This window comes from Dipodomys merriami, unplaced genomic scaffold (assembly GCF_024711535.1).
Source record: "Dipodomys merriami isolate MVZ:Mamm:240054 unplaced genomic scaffold, mDipMer1.0.p SCAF_3, whole genome shotgun sequence".
NCBI classification, from domain to species: Eukaryota; Metazoa; Chordata; class Mammalia; order Rodentia; family Heteromyidae; genus Dipodomys; species Dipodomys merriami.
Window position 1 is genome coordinate 65,992,610 of NW_027204492.1, and position 25,199 is coordinate 66,017,808.

General features: G+C 39.6%; 1 protein-coding gene across 8 annotated transcripts in view; it reads right to left on the reverse strand.

The window, feature by feature from the left end:
• Positions 1-201: 201 nt before the first annotated feature.
• The window catches only part of Arhgef9 (Cdc42 guanine nucleotide exchange factor 9), a 230,862-nt gene continuing 205,864 nt past the window's right edge, over positions 202-25,199 (reverse strand). For all 8 annotated transcript variants that reach the window (XM_070040197.1, XM_070040198.1, XM_070040199.1 and 5 more), the window contains 4 exons: positions 21,809-21,940; positions 10,967-11,210; positions 7,476-7,544; positions 202-3,536 (listed from right to left, as the gene is read on the reverse strand). In XM_070040197.1, coding sequence (XP_069896298.1) covers positions 3,355-3,536; positions 7,476-7,544; positions 10,967-11,210; positions 21,809-21,940 — 627 coding nt within the window. In that variant the 3' untranslated portion in view covers positions 202-3,354. The remainder of the gene's footprint in view (positions 3,537-7,475; positions 7,545-10,966; positions 11,211-21,808; positions 21,941-25,199) is intronic.

Genomic DNA, 25,199 nt, shown 5'->3' on the forward strand with positions numbered 1-25,199 from the left:
TATTCATGGTAATAAGTTCAAGGTCTGTTCTTGTGCTCTACTTTTCCAAAAAGGATACAATAGGTCAGGGAAATCCATGGAATGCTTGGAAATGGAACAGCAAGGTCAAGATGGTTGGCGTGAGCTGCCTCACATCACTTATATTCCCTTTATTTGCAATTGGTAACACAGACATACACACACACACAAAAGGCCTGAACATGTCTTTTTACTTCTTTTATTGAACTCCATAAATATTTTCATAAGGCTTTGTGTCATTACAACATCTTTTTTTGTTGTTAAACATTTTTAAACACACAACTTTGACACTTGTTTGACAGGGTCAAACAGTCAGATAGTAGAAACAAAAGAATAAACTGGCAAATGCAGAGCAGCAAGGGGTAATCAAAATCACTGTTGCCCATCTATCCACCCCAGCCCACCCCACCCCCAAAGCACTAAAATATCACTATTTGGCTTCATACTAGAATTGTTAGAACGCTCTTGTTGCTGTCCTTAAGCGATCCATTAAAAATACACACAGATAGAGAGGATGAGAGAAGAGAAAAGAATTTTATTTCTGCATTAGGACTTCCCCACAGCAAGACTCATAGAACAAACTAGCAAAGCCTTTTGAAGAGCAAATCCAGGCCTCATCGAGTTGAGGAAAGGGGAGCTCAGGGCCATGCAGAAACCGAGGAGAATTATAGAGTTCTTGGGGGTAGCATTGCTGTGGGGACACAATAGGTTTAGATATTGAGCCCAGGTAATTATTGGGCTCCCATTTGGGCTAATAGCCTCTGGTTTGCTTTGAGCCATAGGTAGAGGGGACATTCCAATTAATTTAAAGTTAATTTCTGGTGTTTTCACAAATTACTGGCATCTGTTAAGGCCAGTGGGTGGAGAAGGGTGGGAGATGAGAGGTGATATCCCTGATCCTGGAGCTCTGAATACAGGCCCCAGAGAGGGGAATGGGATGAGAGGGCCTGGCCAAGAGATGCTAAAGGTCCAGTGACTTGTTAAAGCAACCTCTCTTGGTATGCCCACAATCCTTGGAGAAGCAAGTCAAGGATAAGCCAAGCCCAATGAGGAGGAGAGGGAAGTAGGAAGAGGTACACTAAAGGGAAGCCTGCATAGCAACAGAAATATTGTTTCCCAAGGAGGGTACTTTAGCCTGGATGCTGGGCAGCAAGTTCCTTGCCACAAAGACATAAGTAAGACATGTCTTGTGCTGAGCAGTGGTAGCCAGTCCCGAGCTCTGGTCCTCTGCTCAGCTCAGGCTCAGCTTTGCCTTAATAACTGTACAAATCTGACTTGGCAATAGTAGAATGGAAGCTTTAATAGCTTTGAATTCAATTCCCACAGGGGAAAGCTTTCCCAGTCTCTGCCAAGAGGCATAAAGCAGTACCTAAGCCCCTATGCAGCCACAGCTGCTGCTTGGTAAGCTGAAAAAGTCTTCTCCCATGAGGTCCAGGACAGACTGACAGAATCTCTAGATTCCTAGCTACAGTGGCTTTCCCTATCAGGGCCCCCCCTCTCCATTCTATCTTATCATTGCAGTTCATGGTCTGCCTATGCAGAGGGCCATGATGTTGGGAGGAGGAAAAGGTACTCCTGTACCCATAGGGATCTTGCTTCTTTGTGGGAAAAGTTAGTTCTAGCCAAGTGGAAAACCTGCTAAAAATGATCTGATAGCATTTCTGCCTCAGACACTTTGCCCAGAGGAAAAACTGGCCCTGGGACCCTCATTTTGCCTCCAATGTCAGACACTGAGAAGGATGTTAGGAACAAGGCCTTTGAGTGCCAAAACTATCATAAATGTGCCAACACCCACAATCCTCAGGGCCACAGGGGCAGTTCAGAAAAGGAAGACAAAGGAAAGAGGATAGAAGGAACCAGGGAAGATTGTCCATGCAACCTGCTAACAATAGGGGAAGCCTCACAAAATTGGGGTGGTAGAAACTGCAGGAACATTATCTTGGATCAAGACTGTCTCTTTGCATGCCAGTCCCTGTTTATTTCTCCGGTAAGATGTTACTATCAGCCTTGGAATGTGTCCAGGTTAATAATTTGAAGGCAGCTGATGATCTTGGTCAGGTAGGTTGTGTCTTAAAACCCACCACAGACTCCTATCAATGCTGCCTTAAAAATCTGCAAATGAGAACAGGGATGACCAGAACACTGAAATAACTGCTGTAGAGAGCCCCAATTTATACCTACTTGATATTGGGAGGGAGTGGAGTGGAGCTAAATCCCTCCTCCAGGAGGCAGAGTTTCAAATCACGTTGTTTCCAGTTAAAATCATCTTTTGGGCTAGGGAAGAGATAAGCCTAAAAGGAGAGTCATAACAAGAGGGAGCCTGAAAAAGAGAATAACTGGATCCAACTAGCCCCCAAGATGCAAAACTGCAATGACTCAGCGGTACTGCAACATGAGAATCACCAGTGTCAGAAGAAATAGGCCAAAAGAAGACTAGTCCCTGAACAGAAGTCTTCTGTAGCATCACGTACAATGACACTCCCTGTCTTCTGTTTGGTTTTATACCTTTCCATTACATCTAAAACACAGTGAAAGCAGTAAAAATACCAAGCAGTTATGTTACAGGGCACAACAGAGCATGTCCAGACTGGCACAACTGTGGACAGAGGATGTTGGGAAAAGGCTGTTTGGGACCACTGCAGAGCTACAGGAACATTCGCAGATGGTTGGATGAGGAAGAGGAGATGGGGGGCCCTCCTCTTCTTCATGAAAAGTGAAAGAGGGAGGAAGGAAATCCCAAACCCACCACATCAAATTAAATTAAAAAGAAATTATCATCATCAGTATCATCAGGAATGAAAAAAACAATATAAATACATCTATGATAATAATGACAAGTCAATGAATCACTCACAGAGGAGCAAAGAGATTATCTTAACAAGGAAAGGAACAAATAGAAATGTCAATTTCTGAAAGAAAGGGGGAGGGAATCAGGGAATTAACTGAAATCATTTAAGAAGAGATCACATACTTGGAAGTTATTGGTACCTCTTCCTACCAACTACAGGTTTCACTTCCCAAAAACAACAGAAAACGTTTTTGGTCCTTCTCTGTGTATGTATGCATGTGTGTGTGTGCATATGTGCGTGTGTGTGAGCCTGTATGTGTGTCCATGTGTGTGTATGTGTGTGTGAGCATTCATGCCCACACACGCGCACACACACACACACAAGTGTATACTCAAGGGTCTATGTGTGTGTGCGTATATATATAGTCATATATACACACACACATATATAATATATAAATTTTCAACAGTGCTTCTCCGAAAAAAGGTCCATCTATAAATATAATTTTATTTACTTTATTTTAAAATTATCTGCCTCCCTGTAGTTATTATTTTTTGAAGGGGGTTAACCTGCTGAAGTTTTGCCAAAATGGTGACTGGCTTCGTTTAGGTTCGTTGAACTCAAAGACTTGCGACTGAGCGATGCCATCTGGGACCAGGTACTGGCCTTGGTTCAATGGGTCCTGTGGTGGTGGGTAGGAAGGAGGAACTGAGCGGGCAGAGTTGACACCTAGAGTAGACATAAAATCAAAGGAATACAGCATAAGGAACAAAGTATTTCTTTTTTGTGTGTGCAAGTACTAGAGCTTGAACTCAGGGCCTGAGTACTATCCCTTAGCTTTTTCACTCAAGAATAGAGTGCTACCACTTGAGCAACACCTTGATTTCTGACTTTTTGATGGTTAATTGGGGATAAAAGTCCCACAGACTTTCTTGTCTGGGCTGGCTTTGAACCTCAGTCCTCAGATGTCAGTCTCCTAAGTAGCTAGGATTATAGGCATGAGCCACTGGTGATTGGCTTAAGAGCTAGTTTTGAAAGATGGTAAATATCAGAAATAGGAAGACACTAGACATCAGGAGACAATATGGAGATACTAAGGAGGGAGTTCCACTTTAAAATTTTCTTCATTTTGTGGTTCAAACGTTTTAGATGTCCTTTGCTTAACTAGCCCTAGATCCTAAAGGGTTTTTGTCTATTCTCTTCTATGAGTCCTGTAGCTTTACATCTAACTCAATGACAAGTCTTATTTAATTTTGGACATGCTGCGAATATAAGTGAGGTTTTCTTTGCCTGTAGAAGCCCAATTGTTTCAGCATCATTTATTGAAAGGCCTCCCCTTTCTCCACTGAATTAATTTTGTGCTTTTGACAAAAATCAGTTATACATATCTGTGTAGGCTTATTCCTTTGTTCTCTTCCACTGATATGTCTATCCCTGTGCCAAAATTACACTGCTCTGGTTATTGCTATATTAATGAATGTTGAAATTGGGTAAATTGATTACTCCCACTTTATTCTCCTTTCTCTAAATTGTTTTAGTTATTCTAGGGTATTAATTTGATTTTTGGCTGGCCCTAAAGCTCCTGGAGATGAGGCTGTGCTCAAAGCTATGGTGAATTCAATGTTGATAAACTCAATTGAATTGAATGGGAATTACCACTGAACTCCAAGATTTATATATATATGTTCTTAAAACCAAAGCTGTGAGAAAGGCAATAGTGTAGTGAAAAAGGCCTTTCTTAGCTTAGTTCTTCTCTGCTATTCTTCTAGCCAGTCTTATGCTCCCTGAGAGAAATGTTTGATAATATTCCATTGTGTTACAGATGTTCTTAGAAGGGGACATTAGAATAATTACCCATTTAATGACATCTGTGCTCTATCTTTTTTTTTTTTTTGGGTCCGGTCATGGGGCCTGAACTCTGGGTCTGGGCACTGTCCCTCAGCTCTTCCGCTCAAGGCTAGCGCTCTACCACTTGAGCCACAGCACCATTTCCGGCTTTTTTCTTTTTGCTTATGTGGTGCTGAGGAATCTAACCCAGGGCCTCAGGCATGCAAGGCAAGCGCTCTACCACTGAGCCACCATCCCAGCCCCAGTGTGCTCTATCATTTTTTTTTGTCAACACCTTTGAAAATCCTTTATTAGAAGGCTGTTTGAAATGACAACTTCCACATTGCTCTATCATTTTTAAGGAGAGTTAAAGAAGCTATTTCTCATGGGTATCAGAGAGAAATATTCCATGTTCTTCCCATGTATATTTTGTAACCATTCAGTTACAAAGTTGGCAATTATTTTCACATGTGAAAGCATGTTGTGTTTTGACAACATATAACCCATCACAACCTTAGACCAGGGAATCTTGAAGACCAGAAAAAGAAAGATGAGAGGAAATTAATAGGAACTCAGGGAAGCTTAAAATTAGAGGGTTTAAAGAGTGCTTTTAAAATAAGAAAGCTGTTCAGGGAACCAAGTTTAGATACTGGGAAACAAAAGAAGGTCTGGAAGGGGAGCCTGGCAAGGAAGGAAGGCTTGGTATGAGTTAGTAGGACTACCTCCTGGTTGGTAGCTTTGTTGTTATTCCTTTGTTTGGAGTGTTCTCACTGAAAAGACCAACCATTCCCATATTGTTAGAGGGAAACTGGCAGGACTAAAAGATTATCATGTTACCATGGAAGCCAGTAGGATAGAGACAGTAGAGAAAATCCGAGTGAGAGAAGGTCAGGAGATGGCATCCTTCAGAGGGTAAAGGGAGGCTGCTAGCATATTATCTGATTTGCTATCTGAAGACTATAGGTGGCTGGGGCTCTCTCTCTCTCTCTGTGCACGTGAGGGAGACAGAGAGAGAGAGAGAGAGAGAGAGAGAGAGAGAGAGAGAGAGAGAGAGAGAGAGAGAGAGAGAGAGAGAGAGAGAGAGAGAGAGAGAGAGAGAGAGAGAGAGAGAGAGAGAGAGAGAGAGAGAGAGAGAGAGAGGGAGAGGGAGAGTCCCATGGACTTTCCTTACCAGGCTGGCTTTGAACCGTGATCCTTAGATCTCAGTCTCTTGAGTAGCTAGGATTACAGGCATGTGCTACCAACACCTGTCTGGCTGTAGCTTTATTGCTCACATGTCTATCTTAAAGGGGTGTTCCCTTACACATATACTTACAACATTAACTCTAGATTATTGCCTCTAGAGCTATCTCTTACATTTTAACCTCCAAAAAGATGATGGTTAGTGGCTTTAATTCCCTTCCTAAGGGGAATCACATTTTCATGATGATGCATGATCTGATGAGGACTTTTAAAGAGCATGAAGTAATTGAAAGAAAGGCAGGTCTAATCAGAAGTGTCCAGCTAGGTATGTCGTTTAATTAGGAATTGGCTATTCACAGGCACTCACTCTCTTCAATCAAAGTGAGATTCATTGGAAATAATTAAGGGTTACTTTATGTGGCTATTAGAATTTCAGGCAACTTGAATCTGATCATTTTGTATGGTGACTCATTCAGAACCAGAGAGCCTACTGAGAAAGCAGAAGGAAGGGTACAGGGAAAGTGAGTTCTCATTAAGATTCCCAACCCCTGGGGACAGTGACGATAGTTGTCAGTAATAGAAACAGCTGTCAGTAATTGGTGAATCAGTAAAGTGAGCGTTTCTTTCCCAGAGACCTCAACAGAAACTTGATATGGAAGGCAGAAGGCAGGGAACTCAGAGTCAAGCTGATTCAATTTTGAATCATTTCACTCAGAAAACCCTCAGTTTCTCTATCTGGAAATAAGGGTAGCCATGTCCATCTTTTCAGGGTTACCATAAAGATGACCTTATATAAAGATGTTCATATTGAATAGATATTCTAATAAACAAAAGGGATCACCTTCTTTGTGCTCAGCTGAATATTTTATTTTTGTTCTGGTCCATGAAAAAGCTTTATTTCACATTTAAATTGATTCTCTATATATTCTCTTTTTTAAGTACTCCAGTTTGTGGTATAGAGGAAGACAGAGACTATGTGAATCTTCTATCTTGGTTCAGTTTGAGGATCTCCATTCTGATTGGGAATTTCTGACTTGGCCCCAGGCCAATGCAAGAAAGCAGAACACATATATTTATACTTATTAAGTAAATCCTACACATAATTGCCAATATGTTTTTTAAAACTTTATCATTTTTTTGTCCCAGTTCTGGGGCTTGAAATTAGAGCCTGGGCACTGTCCCTTAACTTTTTTTTTTTTTTTTGGTTGGTCAGGGGCTTGAATTCTGGGCCTGGGTGCTGTCCCTGAGCTCTTTAGCTCAAGACAAGCACTCTACCACTTGAGCCACAGCTCCACTTCTGGCTCTTTCCTGGTTATTTGGAGATGAGTACCATGAATCTTCCTGCCCAGGCTGGCTTTAAATTGCAGTTCTCAGATCTCAGCCTTTTGAGGAGCTAGAATTACAGGCGTGAGCTACCAACACCAAGTGGAGCAAACTTTCATGTTGAAGTAAAGCAAAGGAGAACAAAACATGTAGGTAATGACTGATCTTTGGATATTACTATATCATTTTCTCCTGAATGTCAAGCCTTTAGGACCATTTGAAATCTATTTTCAGCAACACCTGAGGATTTGGAAACCACCCTAGCACTCCAAGTACATCTCAGTATGGAAAGGGGTTCCTCATACACAGAGTAAGTAGGGGTGAAGGAAAGAATACCTTTTTGTTTGGGGACTTTTCTCACAGTCATGGCAGCCTGCCTCTTCTGGTTTTCAGATATCTCAAAGCCTAAAAAAAACAACAACAAGAATTTCTTATGAGAAACATATCTTTCTTGAATGTATAAATCATTATAACTTTTCTGGAGCAGCAACAGTAAAATTTCATCAAAGTTTTGAAACACAGAAATGTCTTTGGTCCAGTAATTCCTTTCTAGGAAATGCACTAAGGAGATTTATTAAAAACTCAGATAATGACTTACATTTTCTCTGGATATAAATCCACTCAGTAGGGTGAATGCTGGATCATAAGGCAGTTCTATTTTTAGTTTTTGAGGAAGCCTTCATATTGCTTTATATAATGGCAGTATGTAAGAGTTCTCTTTCTATTTTTGATCATTCATCAGTTTTCTTTTTGATAAGTTATTCAAATTGGAGTGAAGGAATAGCTTTTGGTGATTTTGATTTGTACTTCCCTGATAATTGATTTTTCTTTTGCATTTATTTATAGGCTTCTTTTTACTGGGTATCACATTTACTAGGCAGGTACTAAACAACTAATTTTTTCATATAAACAACAGAACAAGATGATAAGGATATATTAAAATATTTACAAAGGTCTTGTATGTTAATATGTGATTTTTTAAAACTTTTTACTACAGTTAAAATGATTTACAGATTTCTTACAGTAAAGATTATTTACTGTTTTAATCATACTAGAAAAAAAAACTCCTTGAAAAAAAAAGACAAACTTATCAGAAAATAATTTATGGAAGTTTTTCTGTTAGAGTTGGATTTTTTAAGTCACAGGTTATTAGGGAATTTTAGGGGAGACATGGTGCTGGAGGCAGAGGGAATAGGGAAGATCTTCTAATTGATTTAGATTGTGTACAGTAAGACCATTCCTTTACTAGCTCTAACAGTCTAAAGAGACCCTACTGATAGTTCCCACTGGAAGAATAATGTAGCGACATCTATCATTCCACAATATGTCTCAATGTTCATATACTAAAAGCAATTTGACTCTAATGAAAGTCTAAAAGTGACTTCAATGTGTAATCTATCCAAGATCTGAGGAGACTGGATTTATTGGTCTTTCTGGTCATCCATATTTGCCTCCTGGACATGTTAATTTCCAACATGGAAGGATAAAAGAATCTGTTTGCAACATGATACAAAGGGAGGGTCCATTTTCCTAGAGGCAGTTGCTATGAAATTGACCATACCAGCATTTTAAGGTACAATTCATCCCATAAGGAATGGGGGAAAAATAGAAACTGTATCTTCTTAGGGAATCATAAAAGGTAACTGCTTGATATTTTTATGACAGAAACAACACCAGGAACAAGATTCCAGACAGAACTTATAAGTTAAAAGCTATATCTAAATGGCATCTAAATACCATAATTTGTATTGGTGGGAAAGGTGAGGGTGAGGGGAAAGAGGCAAACAGATGGGGAGAGGAAGGGTGGGCAAATGCAGTCATAATATTCAATGTATATATATGAAAATGAAACTAGGTAAATGAAGGTATGGGTAGGGTTGGGAGAGATCAGAGAGTAATGAAAGGGTGACATTGATTAAGATGCACTGTACTCACAAACTGACATGTTGGATTTAAACTTATTTGTACAATTACTTAAAGACAATAAAATAATTTAAAAAGAAGCATGAAAAACATTTTTCTTAGCTGTGTCTCTAAGCAAAAGGGGAACAATCTGTTTCAAACCATAATGGATGTTTTATTGTGAATCTAAATCATACAAATGGTCATGGTTTTAGACTGTTGCATTTTGCATAATTTACTTTAAAATAGATCCATATGGAACATGATATAGATGTGAAAAATCATTTTAATTTATCATCTAGGGGCATTTATTTAATATCTGAAATACATCCTGCGGAGTGATTTGTTAACAAATTAAAAACTCTCTAAGCCTTTGTGCTAGAGGCTAAAACTTATCAACATTTCAGCCATCTTCATGGAGAAGACTTTATTAGTCTAACATACATCAGTCATATCTTTTGGCAAAATGTTATTCAAGAATCTAGGCGCCGGTGGCTCACACATGAGGAGGCTGAGATCTGAGAATCATGGTTTGAAGCCAGCCTGGGAAGGAAAGTCTGTAAGACTCTTATCTCCAATTAGTCACAGAAAAAGCTGGAAGTGGCACTGTGGCTCAAGTGGTAGAGTGCTATCCTTGAGCAAAAGGAGTTCAGGGTCAGCACCCAGGCCCAGAGTTAAAGCTCCAGGACCAGCAAAAACAGTTATTCAAAATGTATATCAGCTAGAAATATTTCTACATACACTTTGTCCCTCAAAATAACTTAGTGTAAGATTCTGGTGAGTTCTATGATCTATCCCCTTTAGAAGGATGCTTGAAGCTTGTGATTGAAAACAGGTCCTTTACCTTAGTCCTCTTCAAGTCTGTGTTGTCAGACTCTGACTAGAAGGTTAGCTGAGAGCCAAGTGCTGGTGTATCACACTTTTAATCCTAGCTATGCAGGAGGTTGAGATCTGAGGATCATGTTTCAAAGCCAGCTCAGGCAATAAAGTCCTTGAGGCTCTTATCTCCAATTAACCACCAAAAAACCAAAAGTGGAGGTGTGATTCAAGTGGTAGAGAATCATCCTTGAGCAAAAATGCTAAGCCAGAGCACAAGGTTCAAGTCTCAGTAACTACTATATATATATATATATATATATATATATATATATATATATATATATGCATATGTTATATACACACACACACATATATATATTATGTAATAAAACAATGGTGACATAAAAGAAAGTTAGCTGAGGGCTAGGGAACATAGCTCAGTAATAGAGAACTTCTTTAGAACTCACAAAGAGGAAAGTTATCTGAATTTTTTTTTTTTTTTTGGGTCCGGTCGTGGGGCCTGAACTCTGGGCCTGGGCACTGTCCCTCAGCTCTTCAGCTCAAGGCTAGCACTCTACCACTTGAGCCACAGCGCCACTTCCGGCTTTTTTCTTTTTGCATATGTGGTGCTGGGGAATCGAACCCAGGGCCTTATGCATGCAAGGCAAGCACTCTACCACTGAGCCACCCAGCCCAAGTTATCTGAATTTTGTTAGCATAATTCTACTAAATTTGTTCTGATCAACCATTTCACAGAGGGTATTGTCATGTATCTAAAGAAAGAGCTGAGACTTCATGGAGATTTTAGAAGTTATGCTTGTTTACATGTTTGTTTGCTAATAAATATATACACTGGAAAATTAAGTCTGAAGATGGTTTTCTTTGCTACATTCTTATTTGGTAATGAGATTTTAGAGGAGTCCAATCTATAATTCACACCTCTCCTATTAAAAAAAAATACACACAAAAGAAACACCTAATAGTAAGAAACCACCATATTGGCTTACGTCAATTTGCAAAAGAAATCTTCTTTCTGAATCTAGGAATATGACAATTACAATACATTGTCCTTTTCATAATTATCTTTACCCTCTCAGGTCACTTACCAATTTTTTCATCTTCCTGTACCATTTTCCTCTCTTCTCTGAAAGCCCTGAGCCAACGTATTTTCTCTTCCAGCTTCTTGGCAAAGAACAGATGTACCTCATCTGTTTCCTTGTTGTGAAGCTTGAAAGCATTCTTCATGCTGACGTTAAAGTCATCATCTCTGCCATCTTCAATGTCAACCACCTCATATTTATCCATGTCAATGCGGCCTTTGTAGTATAGGATGTCTCTTCGGATTAAGTCCTTGGTGTGAAGGAAGAGAAGGTTTTTTACTAGAGTTACAAGCAGAGTGGGTATCGGGACAGGTGTTATTATTTTGGAATACAAATGGCAACTGCCATAGCCTAAAATTTGGCAGATTAGATTAGCAGTCTGACATTGAGAAATTGGTTAGATAGATGACCTAGAGATATCTCACATCTAAGACTGTCTCAGATTTCAGCATTAAACCTTCAGTGTATTTGCAAGACTGCTGATAGGATTCAGGAAGTAGTACACTGCAAAAGGACTAATAAATAGCATGGGTGTTTTTTGCCAAATCAGGAGCATAAAATGAGCTCATTGGCTTTCTGCAACTTGCTGAGATATTCTACCAGGTCAGTAAGACCAAGAAATCAGAAGATTTCAGGGCTGAGTGGTAAGACTGGCTGAGTAGCAGCACACTGCTGGGTGGATTACCTGGGTCTAATAAGTTAACACTTGGGACTTTAGAAAAGACAGTCTGGCAGTAAAAAGCAGGACAAAAGTAAATTAAGAGCTGAGCACTGGTGGCTCATGCTTGTAATCCTAACTTCTCAGGAGGCTAAGATATGAAGATCACAGTTCAAACCAGGCTATGCAGAAAAGTCTGTAGGACTCTTACTTCCAATTAACTGACAAAAAGCTAGAAGTGGAGGTGTGGCTCAAGTGGTAAAGTGCCAGCCTTCAGCAAAAAATGCTAAGGGATAGTACTTAGGCCCTGAGATCAAGTCCCAGCACTGGCATAATAAAAAAGTGAATAAGAAAGGTTCATATATTAACATAGACTGATTTCCAAAATCTTTTTATATGAAAAGCAAAATTTTAGGTATATGCAAACAGTATGCTGCTTACTTGTTATTGCTGTTTTGCTTATGTACCCAGAATTGGGTTAATCCTAATTCTAGTTGATGAAAAACTCACTGTGAGTCCGTACACAGTGCTTTTATTATTTTGATTCCTTATTTATACCTTTAATGATGTAATTAATACTGGTAAAGTCTCCATCCAATGTAAAAGTAATACTGTAACTCCAAGGTACCCTCCATCTCAAATCTCATGTTCACCATTCAGATGGTTTTTTTCCTGTATAGTTTATCTCCTTTGTATTGGTTCCTTTTAAAAACATACAAAACAATACTACAATACTATATACTGTTTAGACACATGTATAACAAGTTCAAAATGATAAATACATGACACTGATATATAGCAAATTCAAGAGAGTACATAGCAGGAAATATGGAAGAGGTAAGAAAATCAGAAGGCAGGGAAGAAAAAGAAGGGAAAAATGAGAGTGAAGGAAAATAGACTTCATTTGTAATGCATTAGTTCTTAAATTGGATAGTAAATACATGAATGCTCATTGCATCTTTTTGAATGTTATGTTTTCCTAAGTAACAAAGGTAAGCAGAGGGATGGAGGCAGTAGTATATGGGTCTACAGAACATCAAGATATGATAAATCTTTTCCAGATGACCTTTTTAGTCCCTATTCTTTATCCTCTACTGCTGGGATATGTGATATGGCTAAGGAATGCCCCTGTGAGACCTGTTCTGACAGATGTCCTCTATTAGTAGCCAGGGTCCTTCTGGTCAACTCCTCCTACTTTGCTTGTATCTTAGGCTTTCAGTCAACCCAGTAGAAACACTTGTTATATTCTATTAACATAATACAGAATGATGAAACCATTTCTATGACTAGACCTGGTAGCTCATATTTGTAGTCCCAGCTACTCAAGCAGACAGAGATCAGGAGAATCACAGTCTGAGGCCAGCCCAGGCAAAAAGTTAGAAATACCCTCATCTCTACAAATAAGCTAGGCAATGGTATCCTGAGGCTATCATCCCAGCTATGGGGAGTATAAGCATGAAAATCACAATATGAAGCTGGCCCCAGGGAAAAATGCAAGGCTCTGCCTGAAAAAATAACTAAACACAAAGGGCTGGCATATGTGTGGTTCAAGTTATAGGGTGCCTGACTAGAAAATATCAAGCCCTAAATTCAAACTTAAGTATTGTCACAAAAAATCCTCCCAAACCATGCCCTACCAAATTCCCATTGTACGGAATGATCTAAGAATGATGTCTTCTTCTTAGTTTTGGGATACCTATGAAGGGTCTACCTTTGGCCATTGACATTCCTAATCCTAACTCTGCAAGATACTGCATTGAAGAAGGCTGTTTGTAAAAGATTCTCAATATAGCTCTATTGATCTCAAAGCTCCATACTGAGAAACCTAAGTGTTGGATTTCTTTACAAACAAATCATTTCATTGTTCTTTTTCCTAATGTAATATTTGTGCATATAAATAAACTAAGATGAGTGATCCTTTGATATCTCTGACATCAAGCTCAGATCCCTTGGCTACCTCTAGCATCAAGCTCATAGGATCGAGTGACTTGCATGCACTGACTTCCAAAGTCTCAGAAGTACTCTTATGTGATAAATGTTCAAAATGTGAAACTAGTTTGGTATAAAAGGAGGGAAAGCTGAGAAAATGGATAGGTTTAATTTTTTGTGTAATGTTACTGTGGCTTAAACTCAGTGCTTGGGTGATATCCTTTACCCTAGCTTTTATTTTTTTGCCAGTCCTGGGGTTTGAACTTAGGGCCTAGGCACTGTGCCTGAGCTTCTTGTTTTTGCTCAAGGCTAGCACTCTACCACTTGAATCACAGTGCCATTTCTGTTTTGTTTTGTTTTTTTTCTGTTTAAGTGGTACTAAGGAATCAAACCCAAGGCTTCATGAATGCTAGGCAAGCACTCTACCACTAAGCCATATTCCCAGCCCCCTTACCTTAGCTTTTTTGCTCAAGATGAGCATGCTGCCACTTGAGCCATGACTCTAATTTTGGCTTTTTAGTGGATAATGGGAGATAAGAGTCTCATGAACATTCTTGCCCGGGTTGGATTCAAACTACAAACCTCAGATTTCAGCCTCCTGAAGAGCTAGTTTTATAAGTGGCCACTGATACCTGGCTGTTATCTCTCTTGATCTCAGAAAGGCTTGAATTCTGACTTATAAATGGTAATACAATACATGCAAACCTGGAAAAACAGATCTGGATAATACAACTCTTGGTGGGTACCTACCTGGCTAAAAATATTAGTAGCCTCAACCTCCATGTTCCTAACTTCTGTTTATAATCTTTCTTCCTCACATTAACAAATTGGTGTCTCATGATTATTGTCTGCCCTCAATATTTTATTAGTTTCCAAAATAGAAAATATATACATAATCTTGGAGTTACGTTAATGACATCAATTGGCACTCCTCTTATTTATTTAGATGTGTAAAGATGACAAGGAACTAGAGATAATTTTTGCTTCTGTGGCAGGGGAAAAGGGATAGAGTGATGTGTTATTAAAAGTCTTCTTTTTGCAGCTCCCTAGAGGGTTGAATGTGAGTTTAAAGTATCAGATTAGTCATAGCCAAGTGTAGAGATGTAATAGGAATGATGTACTGCTCAGAAAGTCCAGTCAAAAAGGACATCTCAGGTCAGTGAAACAACATGGAGGGAGAGAAAGAGCATAAGGAAAAGTGCAAAGACTAAATTTAAGTTTTAGCTGCTTATTTACTAGCTGTATTGTCTCAAAAAAGTTACTTCACATAACTCCCTCAGATTCAATTACCCACGAAATAAAGAGAATTTTCTTCATTATGTCAAAGCTCTGTGTGTGTGTGTGTGTGTGTGTGTGTGTGTGTGTGTGTGTGTGTGTGTGTGTGTGTGTGCGTGCTAATACTGGGGCTTGAACTCAGGGCCTGAGCTTTGTTGCTCAAAATCTGGTGCTCCACCCCTTGGAAATTCTATGTACTCTTGATGTATAAAGGCGTTATTTGCCAACTCACTCTCTGCAAACCACAGATCTACTTGGGCTCACAACAATTGTATCCCAACCGAATCTCCTATTTCCATCTTTGTAGTCCTTATGGTCAAATTATCGGATTATAACTCTAGTTCAAGCTGTTGAGGCTCTCCTTCTCTAAATCCTACACTAACTATAAAGACTTTGACACATGACACATTTGATACTTAGTCATCATGCCTCTGGCAGCTTTTAGTTTCATCTACCTACTCACTTAGGCTGTGCCCCACACTCTGCCTTCCTTGATCTTGTGTCACTCAGAAATTATCCAGAGACAGGAAGTTGAGAAAGCCTCAGATAAATCTTGGGGTTTTAGCATAGTAAGGAAATAAAGCCCTCCTGAAGCCTGCTTGCCTAGTCTTGTTGGGACCAGGCTGCCCACATGTTACTGGTGTCCTGAGTGCTTTCCACAGGGACATGGTAAGTATATTTCCAAAACAGATGCTACTTAGATCATTATAGCTTCCCTGTCTAATTAAATTTGTCACTCCTTTTTTCCTTTCTGCTTATACATGCTAGGATATACTTATGGGGCTAGTGCTTCTCCAGAAGAGTCTTGACAATCTGAAGATCGATAAACAGTCCTAGCTTGTGTCTCCATCAAGGAGTTTTTCCTCAGCTGTGACATTACAGAATTTAAACAGCTTCCAATGATTTCAATTTGATCCACTAGGTACTCTTGTGTTTTAGTAAGACACTATAGGAAATTTGTCCACATGAAAGCAGCTGCAATATGGAGAATATAATTGTTCAGGACTGCTTCATTCATTTATCACTAAGGTCCTTCTTCTCACCTTAAAGGGGATTCTGGTTTCTATTCGCTAGCTTAGGCTACTCCAGTTTTCCCTCCAGATCCTGGAGAAGGCACATGAGACTAGGACTAGGTTTATCTTGGTCACTACTCTATTCTAGCATCTAGACAGTATGCTTCATAGTCAAAATAATAACATCAAAGGACACTTAAATAACACATACCATGTACTATCTGAAGTACTTTGTATTTATTAATTTAAAGCTAACAACAATCCTGTGAGATAAGTACTCTTATGATGACATTGAGTACTGTAACTATACACGTGAACCATTAAGGAACTGAACCGGGAATAAAAGCTACTCAGAGCTTGTCTTCAAGCTCAAGGTATCTGACTCCAAAATCTGTGCTTTCATTTAACCACTATGCTAAATACTAAGTCTTAAAAAAATTTGCTGAATTCAAGCTGGGCGCCAGTACCTGTAATCCTAGCTACTCAGGAGGCTTATGAGGATCACAGTTCAAAGCCAGCCTGGGCAGGAAAGTCCTTGAGATTCATCTTCAATAAACCACTAGAAAACCAGAAGTGGTGCTGTGGCTCAAGCGGTAGAGCACTCGCCTTGAGCTGGAGAGCTGAGGGACAGCACCGAAGCCCCATGACTGACAAAAAAAAATGCTGAATTCATGGTAAAACTGCACATAGTGTATCAATAGCTAACATTTACTATGTGTTATGGATCAGGTATTTATACCTATATTGCCTTATTAAATTCTTTTTTTAATTAATAAGTTTTTATGGTGAAAATACACAGAGGAGTTACAATTACATGAGCAAGGAAATGAGTACATTTCTTATCAAGCATTGTTGCCTTCTCCTTTGTTTCCCCTTACCATCCCTGCCCTCCCCTCCCCCACCACCCCCTCCCCACTGCCAAAGTTGTAAAGTTCGTTTTTCGACATAATGTCTTGTACATCTCATTGTATCCCTATTTAAGCAATTCGTTTTTTCCCCTTCCCCTCCCCAAATTATACCAACATCAAATACAGTGAAAACAGGGGTTATACCATTGGGGAAGGACATACAAAACAACAAAGAAATCATCTTATAAATACGTTAGAAACAATAGCAAGAAAAAAAATTTGAGTCCTTATCTTGGGGTTCATTTTGCCTAACATCAACTTGTCTGACCATTTCTGCTTGTCTCAGACATATACTAGTTATTACAAATAAGGGAAACTATGAGACCTATGTTTCTTTGGGCCTGGCTTACTTCACTTAATATAATTTTTCCAAGTATTTCCATTTCCTAACAAATGGAGCAATGCCATTCTTTCTGATGGAGGCACAGAATTCCACTGTGTATATATACCACATTTTCTTGATCCATTCATCTACTGAGGGGCATCTGGGTTGGTTCCACATCTTAGCTATGGTAAATAATGCTGCAATAAACATAGTTGTGCTGGTAGCTTTAGTATGGTCTTGTTTATGATCATTTGGGTAAATGCCCAAAAGTGGGATTGCTGGGTCATAGGGGAACTCTCTGTGGATTGAACTCTCTGTGGTTGAACAAGTTTACACTCCCACCAACAATGCAGTAGGGTTCCCTTCTGTCTACATCCCCTCTAGCATCTGTTGTTATTAGAGTTCTTGATTGTAGCCACTCTAACTGGGGTGAGGTGCCATAGTAATCAAAACAGCTTGGTACTGGCACAAGAACAGACCTCAGGACCAATGGAATAGAATTGAAAACCCAGAAATGAACCCACAGACCTATAACCATCTAATCTTCAATAAGGGAGCTAAAATAAAAAATAGAATGGAAGAAAGACAGCCTCTTAAGTAAATGATGCTACCAAAATTGGTTAATTACTTGTAGAAAACTAAAGCTAGATTCTTATATATCACCCTGCACCAGAATCAACTCCAAAAGGATCAAAGATCTCAGAGTCAAAGCAGACACCCTGAAAACATTACAGGACAGAATAGGAGAAACCCTAGGTCTCCTTGGCACAGGCTGACATTTTCTTAAAAGGGACTTAGAAACACAACAAATCAAAGAAAGGTTAGACAAATGGGATTGCATGCAATTGCAGAGCTTCTGCATGGCAAAGGACATAGCTAGCAAGATCAATAGAAAGCCCACCGATTGGGAGAAGATCTTCACTAGTTATTCAATGGACAAGGGTCTTATATCTAAAATATACCTGGAACTCAAAAAATTAAATCCCCCAACAACAAATCCTCAAAGAAACAACTGCCCAATAAATAAGTGGGCTAAAGACTTACAGAGAAACTTCTCTGAAGAGGAAAGAAGGATGGCCAATAGACATGAAGAAATGCTCAACCTCCCTAGCCATAAAAGAAATGCAAATCAAAACAACATTGTCTTATTAAATTCTTACAACCTCCCTTCCAGTATGATTCCCATCTGGAAAAAAAATTGTTCCAAATGAAGAGACTTCCTGTCCTATATTGTTTCTTGAGGAGTTAGGACATAGGTGGACAATGGAGCATGTCCAGACAGGCATAGCTGAGAGAAAGGATGCAGAGAAAAGCTGTTTGAGCAACTATATGCCTGTAGGAACATTAGTAGAGAATTCTTCTTCTGCAGTCAATAGTGGAAAGGGAAAGGGGCTGGGAAAGGGGAAGAGGAGAAATGCTCCCAAAGCATCAAAAGTTCAAAACAATTATATCAGGGAAAAACAGTAAAATGTGTGTAAAACTTAATAAGATAATGAGACACAAAGAAGCAGAAGCAGCCAGTACATATAGATTTGAAGAGAACAAAAAGCCTTGTCTATATTTCTCAAAATAAAAGTAACAAGGAAAGAGAAGGCAAAGCCAAAGTTAAAGAGGCTATCATAATTAGAAGCCAGTGTGTACTATGTACTATGACTGCTATTGAAAAACTATGTAGATATATACACATACACACAGATACAGACACAGACAGAGACAGACAGACAGACAAATAGACAGACTCAGACAGACAGACAGACAGACAGACAGACAGACAGACAGACACACACACACACACACACACACACACACACACACACACACACACACACACACACACACACACAGTGGGAAGGGTTCTGATTGGCTTAAGTCAATCCTGACTACCAATGTACAAAATGGGCAAGTTTTAACATATCTTACTTGAGAATTAAAACAATCATAACAGGTGGATGGGAACTTAGGGGCTGGGCCATATAATTTTAGGTAGAATTCAGATAACAGTATGTCTTTCTTACCTTTTTTTTAAGTCCTAGGACTGGGACTTGAGCTCATGGCCTAGGTACTGTTCCTTAGCTTTTTTACTCTACCACTTGAGCCACAGCTCCATTTCTGGCTTGTTGGTGCTTAATTGGAGATAAGGGTTTCATGGAATTTGCTGCCAGGAATGATTTGAATAATATCCTCAGATCAGAATAGCTAGGATTACAGGTGTGAACCATCAGTGCTGGTTATGCACTATATTTCAGTGATTCTTTGCCATCTCAGGCAGTAATTATCTACTTCAGATTTGGGTACACTTAGTGATGGAGACTTCACTAACTTATAAGGTTGTCTATTTCTTTGTTTAAAGTGAGGTAAGATGAAGTTTAATGAGCACCTACTAGCTGTCAGGTAGTCTAATAGGCATTTTATATACACTGATTTCATTTATTCTTCATAACAACTGTCAAATAATTATTTCTCTCACTTTACAAATAAAATAATTGAGGCACAGAAAATGAAAGGTCACTTGCTTAACATAATACAGTGAGTGCTGGAACTAGGATTTGAGCACAGGTTTGTCTGATCAGAAAATATATGCTTTATCACTCAATATTTCTTGAGCATTTTTTGTTTGTGGCCAAGCCTCAAACCATGATGTTCCTAATCTTAGCCCCCAATTAGCTAGGATGACAGGCATGAAACACTATGCTTAGCTGTCTTTGGGTCTGGTCGTGGGGCCTGAACTCTGGGCCTGGGCACTGTCCCTCAGCTCTTCAGCTCAAGGCTAGCGCTCTACCACTTGAGCCACAGCACCACTTCCAGCTTTTTTCTTTTTGCTTATGTGGTACTGAGGAATCAAACCCAGGGCCTCATGCATGCAAGGCAAGTGCTCTACCACTGAGCCACCTTCCCAGCCCTTGTTTTAAGAATTTTTAAAATGAAGTTTGATTCATTCTAGGATGAATGATGCTATTTTTTTATCACTTCATAATTCCATCTTGGTCTTCTGCTGATTTTTGTTTCCTAACTTAATCCCACTGCGCATCTTGTTTTTTTCTCTTTATTCTAGACTTTGCCTTACTATTTTGTATTCTTGCTTCTTTTCCTATTATCTCTTACATCTACAGCCTTCCAGAGCCCTTTTACATTTTACTTAAAGTAACTATGGCTTTTGCTGACAGAAGTCATCAGTCAGACTCAACCGTCTTGAGTAGGATACATAACCTAAATAAACTGTGCTCCTAATTGTTCTTTGACTACTTTTTCTGAACATGAACATAACAGAATGGCAAGAATGGGCATATGCCTGTTGGTGATCTGGTTGATATATTGAGAACTTCTTCAATTGGTTTGATTGAGTCTCAGACTCACACACGAGAGGGTCTCAGGGTTAACTCCAGACTGGGATGGTTATTGTCCTCATTAACTAGCTGGCTATTTATTCCAGAGCTTTTATCTCTAAACACTGGAGCAGTCAGAATCTAAGCTCAATTTCTTCCCTCAATCTATCATCAAAGGAAAACACATAAGGTTTAATGCAAAATAGCCTATATACAAATACCCATAGAAAAGGGAATTAAAACAGATATATGGTTCATGTTCCAGCTCAGAAAATATAACAATGTTTAACTTGGTGTATTATGCCGTGTTACCCTTCTTCAGAAGGTGAGACAGATGACAAAGGGATCAAACAACAGAAAAGAAGTGAATGAAAAGTAAAAGTGTGAATTTGAATTCATTCTAAGTACTTATGGGTTTCTCCCCCCCTTTACTATTTCTGATTCAAAATTCTTGCTGTCTAGTTTCTGAATAAGGTGTGTTTTGAACTTCCTATCCCAAGGAAGGAGGTAGGGCACACAGTATCCCATCAGGAAGTCTCAGGAGAGATTGTGCCTATGTTACCCCCTCCTTACCATGGAAAAGTGCCCCAAACCAGTATTCAAAAAATTACTCAGGGATCAGTGACAAGTACAAGCTATTTCCCCACATGCATTAAAAGGAAGGCACAGTGAATAGAGCATGGTTGATAGTTGCAGGAAATTGTTGCACATTGTATAGGAAATAAAGACATGAGGAGAAAATCTTGTACCATAAAGGTACCTACCAGTCTGGGCAAAATAGGCCCATTGTTGGTTCCCAAGGCAACGAGGGGCCAGATGAGAGTGAAAATGAGAGAAAGTGCTCAGAGAAGCTACTATTTACTAACTGGGACATAAATATTATAATAGTGTTAACAACTGGTACAAAATAACTGGCTATCAGGTTTGCTTGTAAGGTAGTGAGAAAGAGGATCTCAAGAGTCATGAATACAAAGGCAAAAAAATGATAGTAAAACAAGATGTGCCAACTTCACAGTTTAATTGCTCATTGCCTGTGATAATCATGCTGTACCAGTGTTCCTGGTATAGAACTGCTACCAAATTCTTGTCTGTTTTCACCCTAGCAGCTTTTGTCAAATTCTTTAGGAGCCTCAGGATGGTGAAGGAAGGGCCTGGTGCCCTCTGAAGTATCAACCTCCATTGGGGAAGAAGAGGGAAGGATTACCTTTTTTTGTTTTTTTTGGTTGGTCATGGGGCTTGAACTCTGGGCCTGGATGCTGTCCCTCAGCTCTTTAGCTCAATACTAGCGCTCTACCACTTGAACCACAGTGCCACTTTGGCTTTTTCTGTTTATGTGGTGCTAAGCAATCGAACCCAGGGCCTCATGTATGCAAGGCAAGTATTCTACCACTGAGCCACCTTCCCAGCCCAGGATTACCTTCTTGCAGAGGACCATCTGGTGGTCAAACAGGAAGAAAACTCGTTGTTGGTTGCGGCCATAGGGTTGGTAGATCCAAGCCATCTCTCCAGTGTAGATCAGTTCCGAGCTCCTGTCTAGGATGTCATCACCCTGGGAAGGACACATTATGGTAAGAGGCAGCCAAGCAGGAAGGATGGTTCCATTGCTTATATAGAGGGACCCAAGGCTGAGCACAGACTGGGGTGGAGGACGATGGAATAACTCCTAGGAATTCTCTAAAGGCTTTACAGTTTAAAAAGCTGGAATGACCCATATTATTATTCATTCTGAAGCCAAATAAATTCTACCACTCAGAAGTGCTACAGCTTACATGTGTGCTCTCTATTCCCTTTCCTCCTCCTTCCTTCTTTTCCCATCCCCCCTCTCTTCCTACTATTCTTTCTCCTCCTCCTCTTCCTCCACCCTGCATCTCTTTCTTTGCTCCAAATTCTCAACCTCTTGTCTCTCAGTTTCTTTCCAATACTTGAGGACTAAGCCTGAGCATATAAGTCCTGCTTCCAGGATGAGAAGAGAGCCAGGGAGAATGAGGGGAAAAAGATGATGAAAAAGGAGAGAAAAAAATCTATTCACTCTTTATAATTGTTTTCTCTCCACCCCCCCCCCCCGTTGATTAAAATTATTGATTAAGCCAGGTGCTGGTGACTCATACCTATAATCCTAGTTACTTAGGAGGCTGAGATTTGATCTTGGTTTAAAGCCAGCCAGGAAAACTCCAAGAGACTCTTATCTCCAATTAACCAGCAAAAATCCAGAAGTGGAAGTATGGCTCAAGTGGTAGAGCACTAGCCTTGAGCAAATACTACAAGTAAGAGCAAAAGGCCCAATTCCAGCTAAAAGCTATTATTCATTAAACAGAAAATTTAGTGCCACATGCTTCCTTTATCTCATATCTAGAGAGCTTTTAACTATACCTCAGTGGATATGATAAAGGCAGGTGTGCTCAGAGACCATGGGAACACAGGGCAAACCAAAACAAAGCCAGGGGCAGGAGTGAGTGTTCAAGGACCCATCAATAGTTCAGAATGAAAAAAAAAGTCTTTCCTGAGTACTTATATGAGTCAGATATGCTGGATGTTCTTACTCTGCCTTACATGGGCTCCACAATAGCCCTGGGAAGTAGATATTCTTGTTCCACATTACAGTTCCAAATACAGAGAGCTCAACTGATAAGCCGTAGTCACCATCTAAGTAGCCACATATCTACAACTCAAACCCAATCTCTGTGGCTCCACAGGTATACTCATTCCTTATCTTACAATCTTATATTGTTTCTAAACCAGAAAGTGAATGGATGACTAGTCCCTTCTTCCAGCTTTTAAATCAAATATATGCATGGCTTCACAGTCCTGGCTCTGATACTCTTATACTATGTCAGCCTTATACTTAAAGCTTCAGGGCAAGATTCTTAGAAATACAGGCCCCTGCATGTCTTCATACATAAAATAGCTCAGGCAAGGAAATATGTTGAAAAGTGGAACATCTGGAAATGGCATTCTTAAATGTATCATTTTCTCTAGCCTAAGAGATTAGAAAGAAAAAGAGAGTTTCATAGAATGATTTGCTAATAACAGGACTCAAAAGAAACTCAGAAATACTGCTTTGACTTCAGGCTCAGCTTCAGGAATATCCAAGAGCAAGGTAAACAATTCTCAAGGAGTTGACAAACTGGGACAGAACTTTTGGAGGCTTGAAGCTGAGAGAAAACCTTTTTCATGGTTAGGATAGAGAAGGGCTTTCCTGTTGTAAATATGGAAATTGAAGAATAGTACCAGTTTACCAAACCCAGGGCTCTGGAGAGGCTAAGATGTGCCACAGTGTATTTTGAATGTGTATGAAATGATAGAAATCCATAAATGGTGGTGAATGATATAAATAGATAGCAAGGATGACTTTCTTTTTTGTGCCAGTCTTGCGGCCAGATCTCAAGGTGCTGTCTCTTAGCTTTTTTGTTCAAGGCTAGTGTTTTACTACCTGAGCCACAGTTCTACTTCTGGATTTTTGATGGTTAGAGATAAGAGTCTCATGGACTTTCTAAACCAGGCTGGCTTTGAACCACAATCCACAGATATCAGCATCCTTAGTAGCTAGAATTATAGGCCTGAGCCACAGGCACCCAGTTAAAGATGACTTTCTGGAAGCAAGGTCTCATTATGTAGTCCAAGCTGGACTGAAACTTTGTTTTTTTTGTCTCTAGGCTTTCTTGTTGGACTGAAACTTTCTATGCAGCCCAGCTTGGCTTTAAACTGTCCATCCTTCTGTCTTAGGCTTCTGAGTGCTGGGATTATAGGCACATGACACTGTGTTCAGTTTCAAAGACCATTTTTTAAAACTGAAGATGGTTAGAACAAGAGGACAACACAGTAGTATTATGCAGTCTAATCACTGCACCATACAGGGGTATCTCAACTAGAATTTAAGTCGTTGCCACATGTAGCTCCAAGAAAAAAATCTGGAACAAAATATACTTATCTATTCACCAAGCTGGGCCTCAGTTTCCTTATTAATATAGGGACATAACATTATCAACCTTGAATGTTGTTATAAATACTTAAATTAGCATATATAAAGTGATTAGGAAAGTACAAATCATAGTGCAAGCTGTATAAATGTGATATTATCTTGACTCCTAGGTAGTATACATATCTTGTTTTCAACTAAAGCAACAATCTGATAAGTACTGTTTTTATCCCTCAAATCAACATTGGAGAAATAAATTGGAAGTAGTTTGCCTAAAGGAGCAGAATCCATATTAGATTACCACCAAAGCACATTTTGTTTTGTTTTGTTTTTGTTGGTCATGGGGCTTGAACTCAGGGCCTGGGCACTGTCCCTGAGCTTCTTCCACTTATGGCAAGTGCTCTACCACTTTGAGCCACAGAACCACTTCCAGTTTTCTGGTGGTTAACTGGAGCTAAGAGTTTCATGGACTTTCCTACCCACGGCTTCAAACCATGATCCTCAGCTCTTAGCCTCCTTAGTTAGGATTGCAGGTGTGAGCCACCAGCAGCTGGCTCAAAAGCCCATGTTTTGAATCACCAAACAGTATTTGAATGATGGCTCCACTTCCTGTGGGACTAATATCTGCTGTGGAAGATTTCTGAGATGAGAGCCTCAAAAGAGCTGGGTTCTGGGTCTAGTGAGTCTAGTCAACTCATTCTGTGTCCTTAGAAAGTAGCTTCAATGTTCTCAATCTATTTTCTCATTAGAGTGGGTATAATGTAACAGCTTCTGTTTGGTCCAATCCATATAGATGGTTGGCATAGGAGGGAAAGGACCCCGTCCATTGTTCAGAACTTCAAACCTTCCTTGCTTCTTCTGTCCTACTTGCACCATATTGCTCTTTGTTTTC